Source organism: Lepidochelys olivacea (assembly GCF_965140295.1).
Source record: "Lepidochelys olivacea isolate rLepOli2 genome assembly, chromosome: 7".
NCBI lineage: Eukaryota > Metazoa > Chordata > Testudines > Cheloniidae > Lepidochelys > Lepidochelys olivacea.
The window spans coordinates 34,670,219-34,695,965 of NC_140417.1; the positions used below are offsets into that span (position 1 = coordinate 34,670,219).

The 25,747-nt window shown below is 40.6% G+C and overlaps 1 protein-coding gene across 1 annotated transcript in view; it reads left to right on the top strand.

The window, feature by feature from the left end:
• The window catches only part of PHF2 (PHD finger protein 2), a 142,851-nt gene extending 117,994 nt beyond the window's left edge, over positions 1-24,857 (top strand). Inside the window, exons 18-22 of the mRNA XM_084634049.1 lie at positions 9,877-10,151; positions 15,230-15,325; positions 16,416-16,525; positions 18,716-18,977; positions 22,788-24,857. Coding sequence (XP_084490175.1) covers positions 9,877-10,151; positions 15,230-15,325; positions 16,416-16,525; positions 18,716-18,977; positions 22,788-22,876 — 832 coding nt within the window. The 3' untranslated portion in view covers positions 22,877-24,857. The remainder of the gene's footprint in view (positions 1-9,876; positions 10,152-15,229; positions 15,326-16,415; positions 16,526-18,715; positions 18,978-22,787) is intronic.
• The last annotated feature ends 890 nt before the right edge of the window (positions 24,858-25,747 follow it).

Below are 25,747 nucleotides of genomic sequence, written 5' to 3' on the forward strand. Positions count from 1 at the left end.
TGGAGGTGAGCAGGTGGAAAAGGTCCTGGTGGTATAATTATAAAATTAGAGGCATTCCCAGCTGTAAATGCTGAAAATCCACCAAAGCAATAACAATAAAGTTGATGATTCATTCAAAAGGAGACAGCTCAGTTAATGCAGCTTGAGGACAACATTAATTTATGCACCAAACAACTTGCATTCATTTTATAATGCTTGGTACGGTCCACACAATCCGGATTATTGGGTGTTCGGAAAAAGAAAAAATTCAGGAAGCAACAAATGGCTGTAAGAAGTAATTTCTCTAGAGGACATTAAGCATAAAATGGGTCTTCATGGATCAGTTTGGGGCCTTGCTCATCTACAATGCTGTATATGTGCTGGAAATGTTTTAGCGGAGGCTATTATAAGTGGGATATCACATGTGATGCCAAAATCGTTGAGGTCTGGCTAATAGTGAGAAATGCTGGGAGGTTTTTTACACTAGTGTTAAGCCCCAAACTGGAAACTATTAACGGGAAAGGAAAATATTTTACAAATTAGAGCTGCAAAATGTGGATCCAAATCACAAACACCCCAGACTTGGACGGGCTGTTTGGACCTGGGACTTTAGTTCAGGCCCATCTCAATTAAACCATACATATTAAATATCCCAAATCAATGCAAGGCAAAACTGATCCATCCCCTGGTCCAGCAAGGTATCTAAATGCATGCCTAATCTCAGCATGTGAGTAATCCTATTTAAATTAATGGGACTGCTCACATACTTAATACCTGCTGGATCTGGTCCACTGTGAGCTCAGCCCAAGGAACATCTCTCAGGATAGTGCCTTACAGGAGAGCCACAACTACTAGTGATTTTGGGGTGAAGTAGCAGATGCAAAGTGCTGTGCCTGCTCCCCAGTGAATCCATGGTCCTGGACAGGCTGTATTTCCCCTCTAATGGAAACCACAGAAATTCACCATGGTGATCTTCTCTGACACAGACTGTCTGTGTCCTACCTTTGTGGGGCCTCCCTGCTTTGGCTCCCCTGCAGAGCAGCCCTGTTCATCAGCTTTCGGCCGCAGTGAGCCTGCTTGAGCAGATACAGGCTCTGGGTCTCCAGCCCATTGAGATCAGGAGGCGGCCCATCTCTTCACTCTACCCTGGTACGGTCCACTTCCTCATGTCCTTTAAAAAGAGCAAAACAAATACCTCCCATGTACATGTCAGAACAATTTCCCCTTCTTGCTTTCTCTTCTCTCCCATCATCTGTATGATCATCCATCTAATTGGTGTCCAGCCTTACTTGTCTTACTCACAATTGCAGTCCCACTGAGTAAAGAAACCAAAATCTGGCCCTTCATTTCTAACCTCTTTTTCAGCAAAGGCTATGTCTGTAAAAGGCCATGCTGTCTAGGGCCTACAACCTAGGTGAAGGACCTGGGGTGCTGTACAAATAAAAAACAAATCCGTGAATGCCTAGCACCTTGCAGGAATATGTTCTGTTTAGCTGGTACTGACATCATCTTACGTTTTCAGCAGAGAAACAGAAACTTGGACTCACATCTTGTTACGGACATAAAGAGAGAACAGCTTTACTAGTGTTTTATTTAAAAATGACCATGTATTTGTAATTATTAACCAAACCACTGTACTGTGATAGTGATTTGGAGTCTTGCACGCATTTTTAAAAATAATTCTGTAAAAGGCTTAATAGTTCTTTTTTTATAGGCCCTGGACTGGAACTGAGGTGACCTGGTTTCAGTGCCTGGCTCTGTCACGGACTCCCATTGTGACTTTGGTCAAGTCATTCAATTTCTCTGTGCCTCCATTTCCCATCTGTAAAATAGGGATGATGATGATTCCTTTCTCCTGTCCTTTATCTGTCTTGTCTGCTTAGACTAGGGTGACCAGACAGCAAGTGTGAAAAATCGGGACGGGGTGGGGAGTAATAGGAGCCTATATAAGACAAAGCCCCAAATATCAGGACTGTCCCTATCAAATTGAGACATCTGGTCACCCTAGCTTAGACTGTAAGGTCTTCAGGGCAGTGGCTGTCTATTAACATGTGTTTCTGCAGTGCCTAGCACAATGGAGCTCTGGGGCATCTAGGTTCTACGGTAACACAAATAATAATGACAATGTAAATAAATGTAAAAGTGCAATTCTGGGAGAATGTACCAAAAACAAGGAGTGCATGATAAATGGAGTTCTTTCCTGTAAAAGCCTTAAGGGGGTTAGAGAACAGTCCTGCACAACTTATTCAGGCAATGTCTGCTGAAATCAGCGTGAGTTTATGCCTGCTTAAAAGGAGTGTACAATCTGATCTTAGTATGGGAGAATCCAGGAAGCTATTATCCCAGATGGCTTCCTTCAGTAAACAGGATTTACTGACCCCGGGAAAGAAAGCAAATCAAAATAAGTAGTTAGGATTCAAGGATGCTTAACAGTTGTAATTAACAGGGATACAGGGACTACGCAGAAAAACCCCCTGAACACTGTCATTCAAGGCAGACTTGATGATGATGATGTAATTAATAGAGTGAAACCCTGTCTAGAGGCCACCTTTGGTAGGCAACCTCCAGTCTTAAGAGACCACTCCAATGTGTATTGCAGACTGTATTGAGTACCCTTTGCTCCACGTCTACTAGAGGACCAATTTATCAGTAACCCTTAGGAGCAGCAGATCTCGATGTGCTTTACAAAGGAGCGCAGTATCATTAGCCCCATTTTACAGATTAAGCAATGAATTTTTGTCAGCTATTCAAAACAAGTTTCACTCTTTTCACAATTCACAAAGCTTATTCGTTGTGTGTGACAGACGCTAACCACAGTATTCTGTAAGCACAAAGCACAAAGGTTGGAAATGTCAGCTGTGAGGCTGGATCATTGGGAAGCCCTCCGGCTGTATCGTTGTCGGTCTGCAGCAGCCATTCTCTTTCCAGCCCTCCCGCCAATTCCATGTTGTCTCAGGATCCATGATGGAGTAATTATGGTTGAACATGACATGGGGCTTTTGGGAGAGCTGGGAGGGAGTGTGGAGCTCAGAAGGTGCAGGTGATCGGTGCTGTCACGGTTACCCTCTCCTTCCTTCCACTGGGCGTTTCATTTTTCTTGACACAGTTGCTAAACTGCAGCTTGCAGTTATGACAGGGCCTTGGTAGAGTGGAATGAGCTCTTTCCCTGGGAGGTTCCAAAGAAGAAGAAGAAACTATCTATCCATTAAGAAACTCTGGAAATTAAGAGCAATGCAGAGAATTCCAACAGAGGTGCTTCACACCCAGTAGTGAATGTTGCCAAGTGAAACTGTAGCAGCAAATAGTATCAGTGAGATTAAAAGAGAACTGGTTTGCTTTGTGATGAGACAGGATTGAAGTGTAGAGTGCCAAGAAAGGCAGTAGAGGTGCAGATAAACCTGAAGGAGGGAGACTTGCAGAGCTAAAGGAGTTTTTACCCTTCAGGAATTCATTATGTGACTGCTTACTCTGCCATTCATTCAGACAGCTGTGTGAGATATAGGAAATGAACTCTGATACAGAAGAGCTCTTTGGAAATTACTCTTGCTGTGATACATGTATCATTTAAACTCCTTTGACATCTTTTCAGTGTTTTGGGGGAAACCTTGTCACTTGACTGACCCGAATGAAATTTGCAGACTCTCATCTTAACACTTCAACATCAATGCAGCTCCAGGGATGCTGGCAGTGGTGGGCTACTACTGTAGACAAGGCTCAGAGCAAGGCTACACAGCTGTAAAAATGCCAGAACCGTGTGTATACAAGGTCTGTTTTTTCAGTGGGGGGCGGGGGAAGAAGAGGGTGTTAAGGGGAAGAGGAAGGGAGCCTAGATTAGAGGAGGCTGGTATCTCTTAGAGAACAGACCTAGTCTTAGCTAATTGCTACTTTTGCCTAGGTGGAGGCAATTATTGCTTACCATCTGCTAAAGACTGTTTTTGCAGAGTTGAGTAACAACCTTTTAAAAGACATGTCTTAAGAGATGGACCTGAGTCATAGAGTTTGGATCTGATTCCTGATCTGCACTTTTCCAGAGTTTGGTTTGGACCCATCTCTAATTCCTTTACAATTAGTAATAAATATACACTTTTTAACCTATAACTTCTTTTCTTCTTGCTCTTCCCCTCAAAGCCATCTCATATCTAAATGCTACATCAGAATTCATCATCAGATTAGAGAACAACTTTTGTTAATTCCATTTTCACCTAACACCCTGATGTAGTTTAGTCGTCTTTTCATATTTACATTTAAGTTTCTCAAAATTATTAAATGCATTCTACTGAGAGGGGGGGCATAACGTTACAAGACTTGCTTACAGCGGTGTTTGCAGTGGGATGTGACAACAGAATAGCGTCTATAAAACATAAGAATTATTAAAATTTGGTTCAGCCATTTTTGTTACATTGGGTGTATGACAGATAATGAGGCTGGCTGCTTGTTTGCAATGTATCAAACAGAAACGTTTGTGAAAGTTACAATAATCCTCAAAGACTCTGGCATTGATGCTATTCCATTGACTTCAATGGGTCACAAAGCCGTTCAATAACAGAATAGGAGTTAGCCCTCTCATTTTTCCTCCCCTTTTACCAGGCACTGTATCCAGTGCATTCATAGCCTTTATGGCTTCTGAAATCTAAGTCTAAAATGCAGTAATAACTAAATTCTGCATGAATTACTATACTGTGTGTTGTAACTTCGTGGGAACATGTCGTATCACTTTTGGCTCTTATATAAACAATTGGGTTTTGGTAGTGTGGGTGTAAGCTTGAGTGAAAAAAGCTCCTGCCTAATGAAATTATTATATTTCATTTCATAATCACTCATTTTTTATTAAATATATATAAACATGCTTTTTTTTTAATAAGAAAAACTCCTGAATATACACACATACTACAATGCTGCACAATGCAAATGTGGTACTGTTTGGTTTTTCCTACCATGTGTTAATAATTCCCATCTTTCTATGGTTTGGTTTTTCTTCCTCTCAAATCAGCTAACGTGGAAAAGTTTTTCTTGGACGCTCCACAAACCATTACTTAGTCAAGCTGGTCTTGATCCACTGATCCAGTGGGAGTTAGATCAGACCATGGGCCACAGCTGTGCCCACAGTAGGCTGGGCTAACTGTAACTTAAAATCTCTTATTCGGTGTAAGAATTCCCCCATCTATATCGTTTTAATGAGCTGTGATGTTACACCTACTGTATTGATGCTCTTTTGTCCGTTTGAACGTTTCCTTTGCCTATGGAGTGTGCAATGGCTGAACCAAGTTTTACTAAATTTTACTATGTTTTACAGATCAAGATTCTGTGTGAGCTGACAGTTTTCAGTGCAGTACCTCTTTCGGTTGCTGAGATGTAAGCAGCTGAAAATCACCAGATGCTTACTACACAGTGAACAATTATTGAAGTAAGCTAATTCCCCCTCTGCTCTCAAGGGTGACAACTTTCCAAGCACTAGTAAAGTATCTTTTAAAGGGGGAAAGAAAAAAAATACAGCAGAGGAAGTTACAAAAATGCAAAACCACGTGCAAAAAGGCATGAATTTAATCCAGTAAATTGCACAATAATATCCTTTTCTCTAACCCTCCCCAAATCCTCTCCTTTAATGCAAATGAAACAAAAAGTGAACAGGATATGCTCAGTGACAAAGCAGCAACTAGTTCTGCACATTGCTGCATATTTTAGTTGCTCCATCCAGTGTGGGGGCCTGTACTATTGTCTATGAGGTTCTCTGTTCCCATTTTCAAGGTGGGTGTCTTCATGGTTTTTAACTAACAGAAAGTTTACTTTTATAAATGGTATTTAAAAAAAAATTTTCTAAGGTTATAGAAAGGGGATATGGCTTTCCAGAGGTTAATAATTGCTTTCTGTTTCTTCTACATTTTCTGGCTTAGAAAGCAGAACAAAATGACTTAATGCAAATCTGCAAGAACATGGCCTAATGAGAAACACTTTGACTTATATGTAACTGTCTGTCTCTTTAAGAGGTTTTTACACACATGTTGAGTTTGTGGTTTGACTTTCAGAACTGCTGGTTTTGATCAGATTCCACAATTTATTTGTTAAAGCTTGTATTGCTTTAGGCAATTCCTCTCTAATTCTCCCATTTTTGATGGTCTGTTTCCACTGTTTTGAGAGTCTAGTGTTTGAGACAAACTGCGAAGAAAATAAGTTAATTTTTTGTAGATTTTGTGTACAATATGAATGCAACAGACAGAAAATGAAGGTGTTTGACATGATAATGGGAGGATTAAAGTGTACTTCACCAAATAAATGTCTTGATGTCCTTTTTCATTGATTCACTAGCTGTTAGAACTGGCTTAACTCATTTTTAGGATTCTTTATGACTGTGACTAGTTTCAAGAAACTTGCTGAATGTATTCATGTTACTATATCTGGAATCCTAAAAAACTTTAAAGGGGATTAAGTTAGCATTGGATAAGAGAATGTGACATGTTGTTGCTAATTTGCCCAGGAAATGTTTGGTATTAGTGGTTTCTATTGAATAGTGATTTAAAAGAAACCACACACATCTTCATTTTGTCAGTGGTTTTTGCACTTTATTGTTTTCCTGAGCTCTAAAGAATTGTAAGTATTGAGTTCACAGAATCTGCCTTTTCAGAAATTGCTTTCTTGTACTGTCTGAAGAGATTAATTTTCTTCTGCATTCTAGTGAACCTGTTTTTCTTCCCTCATTAAACCTATGTGCTATGTAGAACACTTCCTTTTTAGCTTACCACTTTTCTAGAATTTTTACATACCCTTTGACATCAACCTACCACTGCAGGAATAAAACTTTTATAAAAGTAAATTTTTCGGGTGAAATATTAATCATCTTGTTTAATATCACTCTGAGCCTGATAGCATTTTTGACAGCTATGATTATCTGTCAGGGCTAGTGTAGGTCTACATTTTCTAAAATTCCTTTGCAGGTTATATTCATCAGTCTATATATACTGATGCATAACTGTTCCTGGCTATTCTGTCCATCAGACACCAGTAGTAATGCAAAACCAGTAATAAATGCATAACTCTAGTCATATTCCCACTTTCTTGAATCTTTCTTCCTCCTCTCAACTTATCTTATTCTTTGTCTCTGTTGGGGTAAGACACAAGGTCTAGCAGCTTATTCTGTTTCCTGAAGTTCTGTTCTTCTGATTGGGCCACAAGGAAGAGAGTAAAAGATGTGAAAGGGCGTCTCATACAGTAGCACTAAAAGTTAGGCTTCTTTTGACCTTGCTATAAAATTCCTCCAATTTATGGAGTTGAGATAGTCTTTACATCTTTAAGCAGTTTCTGTTCCTCTCTGGGGAAGGAGAGGGTCTAGTCCTCTCTAAATATAGGGGTATAACTAACTCCCTTTGATGCTAATGAGGGATTCAATATGGATGGAGAATAGATCCTTGTGTGACTGCAATTTACTTGCAAAGGTGTAGTGAAAGGGATTTTAGGCCAACAGAGTCAGAGGACAAGGAAATTCGCTGCTTAGTCCTGTGAGCACTCAGAGTTAATATTCCATCACTTTCTCCCCTAACTGAAACATCTCATTTTACTCTCTGTCTGGAAGTACTTAGATCCCACCTTATTCTCACTTCAGCTCTCTTCCAAGCAGCTCTGACCTCCTGATATAGCAGTCCTTTCAGCCGGTACTCTAGCGCAAGGAAGGCCTTCCTTCCTCTTCCTTTTCAGTAGATCCTGACTTCCGTTCCAGGAGCATATGTTGGGATTGGGGGAAGTAAGAAGTCCATTGTAGTCTACAGAAAGCAGCAATTCTGAATCCCTGTTCTTGCCTATTGAGAATAACAGAAATTGGGGCTGGAAAAGGTCATCTAGGCTGTCCCAGCCTGTGCTGGATTTGTCAGTACTGTTTGTGAACGGCAGCAAAAAGGGTTAGCATTGATCTTTTAATAAATGTATTTAAATTTCTCGTTTATGGTAGAAATCTATAAAAAGCCCTTTACATTGGGTGTTACCTGTGTAATTTTAAGGTGATGTGTTTTGTCCTGATCCATATCTAACTGTATCATTGCACAGTGTAGTTTGAACAGTACCCTGAGCACCCTTAAGGGTGGTGGTCAGGGAGAAGGGCTGTTTACAAATATTATGTTATAAAAACCCAAGCCAGTGCAGTTATCCAAGAATAGATTTTTATTCAACCAAACACCCCAAATACCTGAAATGTACAAGTTCTGCAGTGATGGAAATCATGTTAATATGCTTAACTATCTTGCTGGCTCAAGGCCTAGGAACTCATTTCAAGGAGTGTGGGGCTTTTAGATTGGACCAATATTTTATCTAATTTTAAAAAAGCAATTTCAAACACCACCAATAACAAATTTTACTCCTAAAAAAGAGCCAGAATGTCTAACAAACACACACCACAAATGAGAAGCCATGTGTTATGTTCCAGTGCAAAATGTCATCTCTGAACATACGATCCAAGCCTTACAGCGTAGAACAGAATTTTCACTGTGTTCATAGAGCTGCAGCTGCATGGTCCCCTGAACCCCATCATACTGCACTTGTGACCTTCAGGATCTAGCAGTGGTCGAGCCTTGCATGTGACAGTTGTGCAGGAGATGCTTGGAACGCTATTGTAACTCAATTCTTCAATTGGATAGATTCAGATGCTTAGGTTTCCTTTCTTTGGTGGGGTGGTAGTGAATGAAAATGAAAGATGGTTGCCCAGCAGTGATGGGCAAACTCTTTTTGTTATCTTGTTTGAGATTAAGGGTGAAATTTTCAAAAGCATGTCAGTGATTTAGGAGCCCACTGAATCCCATTGACTTTCCCTGGGCATAGACTCATAAGTCACTTTTGAAAATAGGACTTGGGCTCTCAAGTCACTGAGGCCGCTTCTGAATATTTTACCCTAATTTTTTTGTCCCCCTACTCTGCTCCACTTATAGAAGAGGAAGTAAAATACATGCCATTAGTTTACTTGTGATGAATTTGGCAAATTTGCAAAACTCTAAGCAAACACTGAACATAAGAACAGCCATTCTGGGTCAGACCAAAGGTCCATGTAGCCCAGTATCTTGTCTTCTGACAGTGGCCAGTGCCAGGTGCCCCAGAGGGAATGAACAGAACAGGTAATCATCAAGTGATCTACCTCCTGTCACACATTCCCAGCTTCTGGAAAACAGAGGCTAGGGACACCATCCCTGCCTATCCTGGCTAATAGTCACTGATGGACCTATCCTCCATGAGTGGACACAGTGTTCAAGTGGTCACAGGGATGGCCATTTAATCACAGTGAAAGACCTCAGTGAGTCAGTTCAGAATAAGAACAGAGTGCCATATCCTCAGATGGTAAAACGGGCATAAGGCCTTTGACTTCAGTAGACCTACTCTGATTTTCAGCACCTGAGGATCTAGCCAAGAAAGATTTTGTAGAAAGTCTCCTGTTTATTTCTTTTGACTACTAAATGTTGCCCCTCATTTACTGTTGAGTCTTGGCCGACCCAGCTTGGAGGTTGGCCCATCCAATCCACAGGTTAATATGTAACTCATGATCATTCTCTTCTAAAACGGGTACTGGACACATAATTTTGTTGATTATATTGTCCTTGGGTTACCAGCTTTTTGTTGTGGGGAGAGTCACTTGGTTACTCTCCTCACTTGCCCAAAATATGTCTTGTGATAAAGTATTCACGTAACTAAATTTTGGAAGATTTCCTGATTTTTTTATCTCAAATCTCTGTTTGCCCGTCTAACCTTCTATGCTTGATGGGTCTATACTTGGTATAACTTGATTTCCCATACTAAACACCTACACAGTGGTGAGGCTATTAATCCAGAAATCAAATTGAGCTGTATTTACAGTGAATACTGTTTGTTTCATGTTGTTGATTTGGTAATTAGCTTAAAGCTCTTTATTTTGTTAATGTTTTCCCTCAGTCAGCCACCTGCATCTCCCAGCACACAGGAAGCAATCCAAGGAATGTTATCAATGGCAAATCTCCAGTCTTCTGACTCCTGCCTGCAGACTTCATGGAGTGCCAACCAAGCTAAAAATAACACTATCTCAGCCCAAAACTCAAAAAAACCTGGGAGCAGTAACAACAAAAATGCAGGCAAGCACTTACTGAAGAAGAGCACAAAAAACAGCATTGACATTGAAGACTATGACGACCAGGACCACTTAGATGCCTGTTTTAAAGATTCTGATTATGGTGAGAGAAAACAAATTAATCTCTATGGCTATGGCCCTATTTCTGAAAGTATTTATGCATGTGCTTAATTAGACACTTATAGTTAGTCCCATTGAAATCAAGGGGACTGCTCTGGTACATACAGTTATTCAGTGTTTGCATGCTTGGGGGGCCTATATTGCTAGATTAGTCTGTATCAAGTAGGCAAGATTAAAGAGAGAGTTTAGATTAGATAGACAAGGGTGAAGAGATAGATTAGAACAAACACATTAGACAGTTGAGATTAGATAAATAGATTAAACTGATATTTTATTACAATTGAACCCAAACAAACATATTACACTTTTATGTAGTATAGGGAAAAGATTTTAACAAGCACAGCAGCGCAGTTGAAACCACTATTAGCCAAATCCTAAATCATATATATTTAATTTAAAAATAGAACTTTATGCAGTGAACCCTGAAACTGTGATACTTATATGTCAGTGAGGTAGAATGAAATGACTATCAGAGAAGCTGTCAGTAAAGAACCCCTGAATTAGATACGATGAGGTCATGATCTTAAGTTTTAATGCCAAGAATGCTAAACTCTGCAGTGAAAGGAAAAGAGGGATTTTTGAGACCACTACATTAAGTTTACTATATTCGGGAAGCGAGTTTTTTAATAATATGAAAAAACAGCCTCTATAGGTGTGTGTGACAGAGAGCAGGTAGAAATACTAACACTCATAGAAAAATAAAACCACATAGTCATGAAGGGCTCAAGAAGGGTATGCAGCTCTTTAGCAACATAATAAAGATGTTACTTTAAAATGCTGCTGCTGACTGTGACCCTTAAAAACATCCTTGAAATCTGCTCTCTCTATTAGATACACATATATTGAAGTTCAAATTGAAATACTCAGAAGTTTTATGAAAAAAACACATTTTGAAAATATTGTACATGTTTAAAAGAAGTTAAGTGCATGTTGCTGGTTTGCAGTTACAGCACCTTGTGGGCGTATCAGTCAGGATAAATTACATGACAAATTTTGTGAAAGTGTAATTTATAGACATGATCTACATGTGACAATGGGAAAATAGACAGGGTGATATTTTAAACCCCAATTTTCTTGCTAATTATATATTTGCTACTATTTAATGCGTTTTCTTTGTTGTAAGCAGCCTGAGTTTATAAAGACTCCATTTGTACTGCATCTGGTCAGCAGATTTTCAGTTCAGGGGCTAAATTAAGCAGTAACATTATAACCATACATTGCTTTAACAGACAAACACTGAAATCAAAATTAAATGCACATTTAAAAAAAACCTCTATCAAGGAGTCTGAGTGTGTATATATATATAGAGAGAGGATTGAATAAAACTCAAATGATATTGTTACCATTCACCCAAAGGAACTGTAACTGTTCATGGAGAGAACAGTTCAGGAGGCACGTGGCTGTAGAGAAAACCATTTTCAAGGTTTTTATAAAACCACCTGCCCTCTCTCCCTCAGTCCATTTATCTCACTGCCACTGAGCTATTTGTAGAGGGAATTGAAGGGTTTGATGTTATACAAGGTAACGCTGATGACATTTAGCATGTTGATAGCACCTAATAAGTTCTCTTGCCCTTCCCCTCATGTGGGTTGGTCAATAATTATCCACCTTTTACTGAAGGGGAAATGGAAACACAGAAGGGTGAAGTAACTTGCTCCAGGCCACACCCTGAATGAGTGGCAAAGCAAGCCAGCAGTCCCAGGTTCCCGGTCCCATTCTCTGCCCACTAGATCCCGCTGCCTCTGAAGGCTCTACAACTGCATATATTTGTGAGCAAAACCCAATGAAATTTAGTGAAAGTGAAAGGCAGAGATGTTGAGTGTTTCTGAATGTCTCACAGAACCCTAATATTTGCTGACACTGCTGGTTCAGGCAAACGTGAGCCAGGATTTTCTTCATATATTTAACAATATATCTGACTCTTCAAGCATGATTTAATGAATGACTGGGGAAAAGAACCAAACCAAAACAAATCTGAAGTATTTTTTTGTGGGGGGCGGGGAGGGGAATGAAGACAATCTGGGACTTTAGGCATACCACAACACATGTCACCATGCCCCCAACTCCTGTGGCCCTGTCTGACCTCCGCCCCCATCTCCACACACGCACAGAGTGGCAGAGGTTCCCTGTCCCCGCTCAGACCGACAAGGGCGGTAGCATGGGATCACTTTCTGTACCTTAGGAATGGCAATTCCCCCTTCTTGGGAGCAGCAGGGCTTTGCGCTCTCCCTTAGAAAGGCAGAGTTGACAGAGAGGGGCACCTCAGGACTTACCCCAGGAGCTGCTTGGATGGGTAGGTTGGCCAGGCCTGCTGCACTCCTCCCCTCCAGTATATGCAGTTGTTTGCCGCATTGTGTTGCTGGGACTCTCCAGAATGGCTCGTAAGAGTTAATAACCTGTTCACCCCTCTCAGAGCTATTGTTTCAGGCTGCCTGCAGGCTCAGGCAAGCATCACTGCATCGGTTACATGTGGGTCATATTTTCAAACTGTTTTCACAATTATGGGGGCTTAGAACTTACCTTTTTTAAAATGGAAGTTGAGATTCTGATGTGATCACATCAGTCCAGGAGCAGGGGTCCTCGGCATTGGCCTGCAGTGAGGCTGTGCTTTAATCCAGCCCTGTTTTTTCCCCTCCCTGCCAAAGAATCAGTCAGATTTAATCTTTTGAAAACAAACAAATCCCAAATGGGGAGGAAAAGCCCCCAAACATAAAGAAGAAGGCAAAAGTTCTCGTACAGCATTCCCTCCCCTGACTCCCAAGACTTTCCATGCTAGGGCTCCCAGGTTGGGGAGCTATGGATCCAGAAGGTGGAAGGAGCTGGGAATAGATCTGTGTGCCTTGGGACTGGATGGGAGCAGGAACCAATGAGAACCAGTACTGATAGCCAGGGTCCTGAGATCTACCCTGAACCTGGGACACTAATGAGCACAGGGGTGATGAACTCCCTTCTCATTAATGGATGGACAACCCTCTTCCCTCTGACAGGAGCCTCGTGAGTGAAAACTCACTGTGTCTTCTGTTTCCTAAATTTGTTTTTCCACAAGTGGGGACAATTTGACCCTTTATTTTGAGTCACTCAGTAAGACGTGTGGTTTACAATGAGCAGAGAGAGGGAAAGAGGTCTTGAGGGAGCGAGCTGTGTCAGTGTCATCTCAGTGTTGTTTGACAGAGCGACATTTCATTGAGTACCGTGTGGGTTTTATGGAGTAATAATTTTAATGACTAATAATCTGAGAATAGCTTTGTGTTTTGGCCAAGAGCCTCTGTCTGTGTCTTAACTGGACCAAATTCCACATGCACCACACAAGGCCCATTAAAATCAGAAGGAGTTTTTCCTGCAGACTAACATTAGCACTGAGCCCATGTAAGGCAGAGTCCAGCACTCTGTTTACTCCGAGAAAGGTCTAAGAAGTGGCATTAATCACATACCTCTCACCCAACCAGTGTAGTCAAAATAGTGCTATTCAGCAAACTGGCAAACAGCCGCCTCTTGTGGGGGTATCCAATGGCCTCACTTTTATCCTGATATTAGAATCATAGAACTGGAAGGGACCTCAAGAGGTCATCTAGTCCAGTCCCCTGCACTCAAGGCAGGACTAAGTATTATCTAGGTTTCAGAGTAACAGCTGTGTTAGTCTGTATTCGCAAAAAGAAAAGGAGGACTTGTGGCACCTTAGAGACTAACCAATTTATTTGAGCATAAGCTTTCGTGAGCTACAGCTCACTTCATCGGATGCATACTGTAGCTGTAGCTCACGAAAGCTTATGCTCAAATAAATTGGTTAGTCTCTAAGGTGCCACAAGTACTCCTTTTTAAGTATTATCTAGACCATCCCTGACAAGTGTTTGTCCAACCTGCTCTTAAAAATCCCCAATGATGGAGATTCCAGTGCTTAACCACTCTGACAGTTAGGAAGTTTTTCCTAATATCCAACCTAAACCGCCCTTGCTGCAGTTTAAACCCATTGCTTCTTGTCCTATCCTCACAGGTACAGAAGAAAAATTTTTCTCCCTCTTCCTTGTAACAACCTTTTATGTATTTGAAAACTGTTATGTCCCCTCTCAGTCTTCTCTTCTTCAGACTAAACAAATCCAGTTTTTTTCAATCTTCCCTCATAGGTCATATTTTCTTGGCCTTTAATCTTTTTGTTGCTCTTCTCTGGACTTTCTCCAATTTGTCCACATCTTTCCTGAAATGTGACGCCCAGAACTGGATACAGTACTCCAGTTGAAGCCTAATCAGCGCAGAGTAGAGCGGAAGAATTATTTCTCATGTCTTGCTTACAGTACTCCTGCTAATACATCCTAGAATATGTTTGCTTTTTTTGCAACAGCATTACTCATATTTAGCTTGTTAAACACCTTCTTCTCCTAAGGGTACCACACTCTGCCTGTGTTTTAGACGTGTAGGAAATTTTGTTTCACACCATGTGAGGGTCACCAAATGTCCATGGAGATAACCTATGTGCTGACCTATCTGATCAGGCAGTAACATCCCCCCCATGCACCTGATAGTGACAGGTATTCCAAATAGGCCCAGCTGTATGTGAGGGGAGGACTGGCTTTTCCAAGCCAAGAATAACATCATGCGCTGTGAACAAAAAACTGTATTATTTTCATTACAATAGCACCTAGAGGCCTCCAACCGAGATTAGGGACTCCATGGTGATAGGTAGTGTATAAACGCAGAGTAAGAGCCAGTCTTTGTCCCTAAGAGATTGCAATCTAAACAGACAAGACAGGCAAGGGGGGGGGAGGAGAAAACAGAGGCACAGTGAGGTGAAGTGACTTGCCCATGGTCACACAGCAAGTCAGTGGCATTGCTGGGAACAGAGCCCATCTCCCCTGATTCCTAGTCTAATGCCCTATCCCCAGGGCACCAGTGCCTTTCGGGCATTTCACTCTGCGTGCTACCCTTGGCCGCAGTGTATTACATAGATACTCTAGGCTTGATTCACCACTGTGCTAGTCCAGTTCTACACTGATGGGTGATTCATACTTACCTCAAACTCCTGTTTAATACTGCTGCAATAAAAGCTATTTTTTGTTCCTGGTTTAGTTTACCCATCTTTGGAATCCGATGAAGATAATCCAGTATTCAAATCACGATCAAAGAAAAGAAAAAGTTCTGATGATGCTCCCTACAGCCCGACAGGTAAGTCCATGATGTCTTGGATGTTCAGACTCAGGGAGGATATTTCAAATTGAAAACCTAGAAAAGAACAATGGGATTTATTATTTTTATCATAAATATTGTGCTCGTCTAGATCTCTCAGTTGAGAGGCTATTTTTTTTTTAAATAGTTCCACTGTAGTGAACGCAAAATTGAATCTAACACATTCTGGACAACGTTTCTCTTCAGCTACCTTTTAAAAATAAAAAGTAATCTCCTGTAGGTTGTAGGTATCTTTCACATCCTGCCAGTGAAGGTGATGATGTATTGCTAGTATTATGATGATGTAGTGGAGAAATCTAGCAGTTCCGAGGCAGCCCACACCTTATATATAAAAAGCATTAAAAAAGAAAATAGAGAATATAAACTATTCCCACTGTTTTCATCAAAAGCTCAGTAAAACTGAATAATTGCCAGGGACAGTTTCTGTGCTGTGCCTTACAGGAAGTGCCACCTTTTACAGTGCCCAGATTGTGGGCCAGCTGGGGGCCAATGCAGCTCCTGGTGTATATTCGAGAGCTCTAATTTCTAATGTTCTAATTTCCAGCAGCCTGACCCGGGCTGTCTGTTGAGCAGCCCAGAATATCTATAGTGTTCAGTGCTACCTGCTGCACTAGTGGGGCTAGGAAGGACAGGGTTAGGGTTGCTTATGGGAGCCTTGTATAGCACCTGCCCTGGAAGAATTCTCCCTTGGCCAAGTGGGGTGGGAAGAGATTGTGAAAATCCCTGTGAAGCATTTTGCCTGTTCATTTGGGATAAATTCACATTCCATGAATGTTTGATTTTTCATTAAATGTGGTCAGTTTTGGAAAATCTGGAGGAGAATATGGGTTTCCTTCCAAAAGCTACATAGTTTAAGTGGAGTCTTGAGCTCTGTTTCCACATCTGCCACTCAACAGCCTTACTAACGCTTGGCACTTAGACGTTCGCCCCATTGAAGTAGAATGTCCATTTAAAAATAAGCTTTGTCTTGCCCTTGTCACCCCCCTTGCCCTTCATTCTGTAGGAATGCAGTGCTCCCCCTACACAGAGTAGCTGTTATACGGTATTTTCATTTTGTTCTTACATTTAGCAAGAGTTGGCCCCTCAGTACCTCGACAAAACAGACCTGTCCGAGAGGGTACAAGAGTTGCCTCCATTGAAACTGGACTGGCAGCAGCAGCGGCCAAATTATCCCAGCAGGTGAGTTTGCATACTAGGTAGCTTTTCCTTAGAAAATACGTTTATTTTCAAATGGAGCCATAGCACTTCCCCATCTTCTCCTGTTGCTTGTTGAATATTAACTATGTTGTTGTAACAGCTCATGTTTAATTACTGTACACGTCCAATTCTGTACTCAGTGACAAAAATCCCAGTGGCCTCAATAGAAACAGGATCAGGTCCTAAATTACACGTTCAGATTTCCAACGACACTGCAGATTAGAGGTTTGTAGTTCAATTAGGTGCTTTAAGCACACTGAAAAAATCATCAGTTGGGCAGATCAGGTAAACAAAGAAGTATTTGGGGAAAGCTTCAGTGTAAGCACCTTTTACTTTAATAAGATTAGAGTAAATTTACAAGTGTGCTTATGTGATTTAGGAATCTAAGTCTTATTTTCAAAATTACCTTAGGTATTTGGTGCCAGATTTTCAAAGGTATTTAGGCCCTTAAAGATGCTCATAGGCACCTAGTGGGATTTTCAAAAGTTCCTGAGCAGGTTAGGCACCTAAGTCCCTTTCAAAAATGGGACTCTGACACCTAGGTCTTGTAAGTGTTTTTGAAAATGTTATCTAAGTAATTCAAAATTGAGAATTATGCCAGATTTTCATCATCTTTTTTAACTTAATTTCTTTTTTATGTTAAATTCTGAAAGTTGCGATAAAGCTTTTTCTTATCCTGTAAACTTACATTCAGTTATGAAAATGGATGTTTGTATACAAACATGCTGAACTTAAGGATGCTTACGAAAAATCCTCATAGGAAGTAGGGCCAAATGCAGTACCCCATGTTCAAAACTACATTGCCTCAACACGATAATCTTTAAATCCTTTTTAAAGTACCAAAAGACACTAGACAGCTGTGTCAACACACAGCCTAGAACTCAGCTACTTTTTTCAGTTTAGTAATCCCATTTTTAACAGTTTACTAAAGCTTTTTCCAATATCAGCCTATCGTCCTTATGGAGTTTAAATTGTTCCTTCATTGTGAGTGAAATTCACAACGATACAGAGAGCCATTACAGGCCTATGTACATAGGGTTGCGCTCTACATTGACATTACTCCCAGCTAACTTCTGCACAGATGTTAATTTTTCCCCATGAGATGAAAAATATTGAATCTGATTCTCAATTACTCTGTTCCTATACTTGGATCAGGAATGGACGAGGGAAAGGTGGCTTTAAGCCATCTTTGTGCTCCCATATACTGGGGCTGCACAGGGACCTACCCAGTCCTCAGTGTATGTTAGAGCAACCACAGGTCTACTCCAATTTATCTTCTGTCTTCCAAAGCCCATTGGGCATGTCTACATTACGCACTAGATCGACGGGCAGCGATCGATCCAGCGGGGGTCAATTTATCGCATCTTGTCTAGATGTGATAAATCGACCGCCGAGCGCTCTCCCGTCGACTCCGGTACTCCACCGGAGTGAGAAGCGTAGGCGGAGTCGACGGGGGAGCGTCAGCCGTCGACTTACCACAGTAAGTAGATCTAAGTACGTCGACTTCAGCTATGTTATTCATGTAGCTGAAGTTTCGTAACTTAGATCAGTCTCCCCCTAGTGTAGACCAGGCCTCTGTGTACCTTGGGAAACAGAATAGCCATAGAGCAGTGCACCCAGACCACTACCCTAACAGGCAGCCCACACAGAGAGAGCTGAGGAAGAGCCAGTTTATATCTTTACACCAGCTCTCTACTGGCTGGGTACCAGACCACCTACACTAGGAGAGTCCTCAGGGGGCCAATTTTGCCCACTCTAATGCCTTGTTATACTACCAGAGTGACATAAAGGGGCCTTAGTGTAATTGAAAATCAGGCCTATTATATTTATCTTGTATCATTATTATTTGTATTACTAAAGCACCTAGGGGCCTGAGACATGTATCAAGGTCCCATTGTGCTAGGTGCTGTACAAACACAATGCAATGACAGTCCCTGCCCTAAGAGCTCACAGTTTACGACAAGATACAGCAGGTGGATGCAACTAACAGACAAGGAAACAATGCTGCTGTGATCAGTTCTCACTTTGAGTTTCTAGCAACCCTGTTCGCTCTGTGTCTTTATCCAGTTCTGACAATATTCCCATTCTTGACGTGATACGCAGTGTAACAATGTTAACAAATGCCACTGGTTGTCACAGTAGCTGAATGGGGATTCTATGCTTTATTGAAAGGAGGAACAAAAAGGCAAGAAGAAGAAGAATACCAAAAAGAAGTTGTCCCCCAACAACACAAATAAACTCTCTCAGGAAGGCAGCTCTCCTGAACCCAAATTGGAGTCCCATGCCAGCAGCCTAGCAGATCATGAATACACTGCCGGGGCAAGCACGTTTGGGGTCGCCCAAGTAAACAGAGGCTCTCAACCTATGGCACCTGGAGTTTTCCTCACCCAGAGGAGACCCTCATCATCATCACAGAATAATGCAGCTGCCAAAGGTACTGTAAATATTCACAGAGGAAATGTCCATCTCCATGACAGGGCAAGCTTGTTCCCTACAGTGTAGTCCTGCATCCCTTCTCCATTATGTCCTTGTACTCTTTCAGTGGAGCTAGGCTTATTTACACCAGTTGGGGATCTGGCTATGAGCACTGAGTTGGGTTAGCATTGTTGGCCTACGTGTTCCACTGCGTGTGGGTGTCTTATGGAGGAAACAATCCCTAATACTTGCCAAAGCGAACTCAATAGGTCATCTTCCTTGTTTTAAAGCAATTCATCTCGTCCAGCTCCTCCAGTATCTAAAAAACTATTCACAACAGAGCCTGTCACCTTTTCCCCTTTGCTTGTTCAGAAACTCCGTGGTTTTCCACTTTCTTCTATATATTTCTTCTGCCATTGACTCAGTGGGGTCAGGATTTCAACTGTAAATCTTAGTACAGATAAAATCCCAATGCACCTATTCTGTGTGTGTGCATGCACAGAATATTTTAAGTCACCTTTCTTACATTGGAATGCTTCTTGAATTTCAACAGTGCAAATATTTAAGCTACTTTTAGGAATTATTGTGCTTAAGGAAACAAAACCATTAAAAACCTCACGCATATCAACTTGTTTTTCAATATTTTTGTTTACTCTCTGTAATTGGAATTTTATTTTTACACTGAGGAATAGCTAGAATCTTGTTTGAGTCAAATGTTTCCCCTCCTGTCTTCCGCTATCCCTCTCTGAGCCCACATGAAAGTCATAAGTCAAGAAAAAGGTGGAGGGGAGTGTGTGTGTGAGAGAGAGATCGGTCAAAGTTGAGCAATGATGCAATTTATGATAAGTTAAGTGACTATATTTCCCATGGTTTTATAACTGTATGAATACAGTGGAGATAGCATGAGATTTCACATAGTCCTGTATACTATGGGCTTAACTTGAAAACATCTGTATCACTAAATGTGCTGTCAGTAACATTTTCTTAACAAGATGTTATTTATTGCAAACTCTGGATCCAGAAAACAAAGCCAACTAAAAGTTAGAAAAAGACACAGGAATTTTTTTAATGCTTGTGGCCGTTGGCACAAACAGCAGCAAAATGAAACGTTTCATTCAATTTACCTCTTAACGTGTTCACATTCTGCCATATGTTAATCTGTTGAAATGAACCGGGTTATAAGGTGAAATCAGAAATAATGCAAAATACAGCAGTCAAGGTGTCCAAGCCTGTTCAAGCTTTGTGCTCGGATGCAGAGCCCGGGGTTCAGACAAGGACTCGTGACTGTTACTCCCTGACTGAGTGATCGATCAGTCTGCCAAATAAGCAAATTCTTTACCTCTCTGCTGAAGGAAAGTGAATGAACGGCTCTTTCTGACATCCCTGGGTGCCTGTTTAATAGAAGGAGGCTTTAGGATGCCTTTGTAAGATAGCCACGTGGTGGTTGGTAAAACAGGGCCTAGAAGGCTGAATTTAATGGGGATTTAAGGGCAGTCCAAAGGAGGCAGCAGTGTTGGGCCATCACTGCTTGCTGGAGATGTCAGAGAGAGCTCAATCCAGTCCAGTGCTGGAGAGAGAAAATATTTTTAAAACAGCAGCATGATTTCCCCTCCCCCTTTCTTTTAAACCACAAAGAAGCTTTTCACCTTCAGTTAAACTCAGTAAAAACAGTACACTCGGGGTCACTGCCTACTTTGAGGCCTTATCCAAAGCCACTGAAATCAATGGAAAGACCCCCATTTATTTTAATGGGCTTGGGTCAGGCCCTTCATGGAGAAATGTGTATAACTTTGTGCAAACAGACACAGCTATGCTCCCTTATTTGAGCGTGTATGTATGTTATATACACAAAAATAAGAGAGCATAGTTTGCATATATCTGTGTGTGTGCGCACGCGCATCAAGGGCCTGATCCATATGACACACACATTATGAAAAGTAAAGGTAAATGCATTTACTAATGTACTTTTCTGACCAGAAAGTATACAGTTCTTGGCTAGACATGCAACTAAGATCTTGGTTACATTTTTACTGTGGTTTCTTGAGGCAGCAGAAGACGTGTCTAGAGAAAAAAATACTGGGGGCATAAAAACAGCACCTGCAACTTTATACATGAATAGTTTTTAACTGTAACTTCTAACACATGATTTCCATAACCTGACTTCTCGGTGTTGTTTACTTCGATAGCATTTTAAGTGTTCAGAATGCAGATTTGTTCACACTCTGTCAGAGCTATTGTGAAACAGTATAGGATGATTATGTAGGAGAGCACTGTGTCAAGGATACATTTGTACCCACCAACTGCTTTCTCTCCCAGCTGGGTGAACACAAAGGTGACCAAGTTGCAGTAGTTTCACTGCTGAAATAGAACAACGGGGTGAGCTAATATTATGCTTATGTACATTTATGAAAGGTAGCAGTATGTTCTGGTGGATCACGTGCTGGACTGGGAGTCAGGGGACGTGACTTGATCTGTCTTCAACTCTACTTCTGGCTCATTGTGGATTTGAGCAAGTCATAATTTATTTGTTCCTCACTTTCCCCATTTGTCAACGTGGAAAATGATATATTTCTGGTTCCAAAACTGCCCAGAAGAAAGGCACAACTATATCCATATTATTAAAGTGTGGAAATACATGGAGATGGTTGAGCCTGATACTGCAGTCTTTGCACAGCTGAATCTCATTCACTTGAGTAAGAGTAAGATCAGAAGCTAGGCTCAGCATAAGCCTGCCTGCCATTTTGCTCGTTCAGAATCACACTACCAAGGCAAGAGTGGATGACCTGGACATAGTACCTGCATTAGTGCATTCTTGTCTGATTGTACATGGATTAAAAAATCCATTTTTGTGTCACTTATATGACAGCCCATAGGGAAGTAGGTTACACAGAAGTGCAAGCAAAATACAAGTACATGACAGTGTGGTGGGCCCTGTATAAAATCATGGATGAAGTTGCTATATTTCCTAGATGTGTCAGAGTGAAGATGGTGAATGTCACAATATGGTCACAGATGAAAAGGGAACAAGTTATACCAATGCTGCTAGCTATTATAGAATTTAATCAAAGCCTTGTAAAACAGAATATATTTTTAAAGAATAAATACAATTAAAATGAACCTCAGTCTTTGAAACTGCACAGTTTTTTTTCTTTAAACTAATGCAGCAAGAGATACAATTACAACCTTTGCAGCTTTTGAACAGTTAAACTGTCTAATCTAGATGATTGATTTTTTTAAAAGCTTCTTTCGTGTGAATGCCTCCATTCCACCACACAAGGGTTGAACACAGTGCTTAGGAACCATCTTAAATTCATTTAAGCCTGGCGAGTGAGTTAGTAAGATTAGTGCAATCTGGCACTGAGTTTTAGACACTTGAAGAGAGCCCCCTATAGAATAAATACATGCATGCTTTCAAATGCATCTCTTGGGTACTTTGGTTCACGAACACAGTTAAACAGGGAATGGTACTTTCAGGATTTTTGTGCTATCTCGGTTTCATTCTTAATGAAACTTGGTTAAAATCCATAGTAAGACAATATAGTGTAGGTTGGGATACGCAGCACAGATTGCTATGTATGGCAATGCTTGGTTTTCTTCCGAGCATTCTGAGGGATGGGTCTCACACACACACACCCCATGTTAACTTGAGAATTTGTAGTATACATATCCAAAATGTAGTGACTTCAGGTGGAAATCAGACATCAGTGTGATTGCACCACCTCTGAAGTTAGTGCTTCTGTTTTTGTACCCAGTGAGCCTGCTTTGCTGTTTCTACACAGCTGTGGCTGCTGTTACTTAACATGTTCATTTTTTTTTTTTCAATTTTCAGGAAAACGTACAAAAAAGGGCATGGCTACCGCAAAACAGAGGCTTGGGAAGATTTTGAAAATCCATCGGAATGGGAAACTTCTCCTTTAATATTTTGAAAACTGGGACTTGATCAAAGCTCAGTAATTCCTGAGCCAACACTAACTCTTCAGCTCTTGAAGGACTTCAGTAGTATTGTGCATCATCTTAGGGACAATACCAGTTAACTTTTTGCCACCACTTTAATAATTGTTTTTAACTTTCAGCAGTTAAAGTGTACAGAATACTGCTATAAATATTTTTTAATATAGATGTCCTTTCTCAAATTGCTGAGAGTGACTAGTTCGCAAAAAGTTAATGATAATCCAAGAAATTGAGGATCATTCCAATTTTAGGAAAGTATCCCTTTAACTTGTTCATAAGTGGAAACCAGTTGTTTTAACAGAATGAACATCCATTTCAGTTACATTTCACTTCAGAAAAAAAGAGTACTATCTTTAAAGAGGTATCTGGTCAAAGAGCAGGAGATTAAATTTAAAAATTCTGCATTTGTCTAACAAACAATATTAAAAGGTGGGGGACCTTAAATTTGATTGCTGGAGACATTTCCCCATGCTATAGCGAATGCAGAAGGTAGTCTGCATAATGTGAAACTTCATTATCTCACCCTGATCCTGATCTAGATGTGTTGGAGGAGCCATTATTGCACTTGAGCACTACTCCATGCCTCTCAGATAGCTGCTGGTTGGACAACACTGGGTGCACGAGGCAGCATTTGTTATGCACAGTGGGAGCTGGTTTACTGCTTGGTTCATAACTGGCTGGAAATTTTAGCTCTATGCCCGAGGGCCAGTTTTTGTAGCTAACTGACACACATGATGGTACAATAGCTTGTGTCAGTGTAGAAATCAAAGCACACAAAGATGTGTTGCAGACCTTGCAGTCACTAACTGCAGTACATGAGGTCAAGCTCTGCTTCTTCACATGCAGTTTTTGACGTTTATATCAAAGCACTTCTTATCAGATACACTTACTTTGGGAAGGAGGGCTGCATGCATCCAGGTGTCAGAAAGTGGGAAAGTTTAGCTTATTGACAATTTGACTGGATACTTTTTTGTCTTTTAACTCTTTTAGTGTTTGGTGTAGAGTGCATTATTTTACATTAAACTGCTTGTCTGCATATAAACACTTGAGGGGTTAAATTTGTTTCTCAGGCAATCCCGTATTTTAATTTTTAGATGTGTTTACTAAGGCATATTTTTCATAGAATGTAGCTTGTACATAGCTTTTTAAATAACTTTTTTTATAAAAGTAAAGTATCTTTAGACATTTCTTTCTATAGACTACTTCATTAACATTTATACAAGTCATTGCTGAGTATTATCAGTTGTATTTTAGTTTGGTTTTAAAAGGGTTGGGTGGGGTTTTTTGTTTGTTTCACTTTCGGGGGGGAGGGGCTGGGATTTGGGCGTTGCCTGGAAAACAAGTAAAACTTTGTGCAGCCTTATAAAATGTCTTATACAGAATCAAATAGTACAAAATAATCTATTTAAGACACATTTTGAAGAATAATCTTCAACTTTAATACCAGCTGTTTGTTTTAATTCTTGTATTATGAGGGGATACAGTTATTTTACTAGCACCTTGTGAAGTGTTTGTGTTTTGTGATGATGTAATTTATTAATGTTTGTAGCTTTTTATATTTGTACATTTCTTATGAGCTTTGTTTATATACACACATTACCTGGATGTGATGTCCACGGGAGGGGAAAAAAAAAAAAAGCAGCTACAGGAAACAACTGAGGCCTTATTAACTAACCTTTATACTATTACAGTGGGACATAGATTCTGAATGCTAGGAGTCTGAGAAAGTTAGTTGAATAGGGCCCCAGATTTATGCAGAGCAGGGTTTTTAAGCTTCCTTAGTATACTGTTCTTGTTGAGCATTTATAGAATATAACCCAGACATCATGCTGTTTTTTTATTATTATTTTCGCAACATGTACATTTCTAACAAAGTTTATTGTGGCTATCTATTACAGTGTTTTATTTACTGATTCATATCAAATGCTCTTGTATTAAGTCCATGAAATCTGAGTAAACTTAGATCAAAGTTTAAAAAAAAGTAAAATATTTCAGGTTTTGTACAGAATCGTGTTTGGTTAATTTATTACGTATTAATTGTTAGGGGCCCAATGATGCGATGTTATACACATGCCATCTTACTGAAATCAATAAGATAGGATGGGACAGATACTACAGAGCAGAATATGGTTCTTTGTTTCATTCTGTTAAGCTATGGTGGCTCCTCATGGGTTAGAGAAGGCAGCCATGACTGGGGTGGAGATAGTCTGAGGAAGGTTCAGACTACTGTAGTGATGAAGAATTTCATAAGGTTGGGAATTCTGCTATCATGCAGACTGCGCCACATGGCTACCCCTCCTCCCCCATGTCTAGCTGGAGCTATATTGAAGTCAGTGGGGTTACATGCTGACACGGAGACTCACTGGCAAGTTCTTATTGCAGGATTGGGATCTACATCTGCAAAATTGGGTTGAAAAATCTCCTTGGACTAGGCTCTCGCCGTACCCAGCCAAGTCTAGGAAGTGCTGACAGTTTGGAAATCAGGGGCTGTTATTTTTCCTGAACCAGTTTACCCATCCGTGCTTGAATCCTGAACTGAAAATACATTTGGTATTTTTAGTTCAACACTGGTATAAACAACCAGAGGCCGAGGTTAAAAAATAATAAATAGAAACATTAAAAAGAGGACAGCTTGGGTGCTCTAACCTCCCGCACAAAATACACGAGATTTGCTTCCAGCAGAGAAATAACTCCATGGAGGATGAGGCAAGGCTGAAAGCAGTGACACAGCAAAGCAGGAAAGCCTTATTTTTCCAATACGTTTATACCAGGTCTAACAACCCATCTCCCAGCTTCAACTCATGCCGTTTTCTAGCCAGTCTTTTCTGAAGTAGTAAT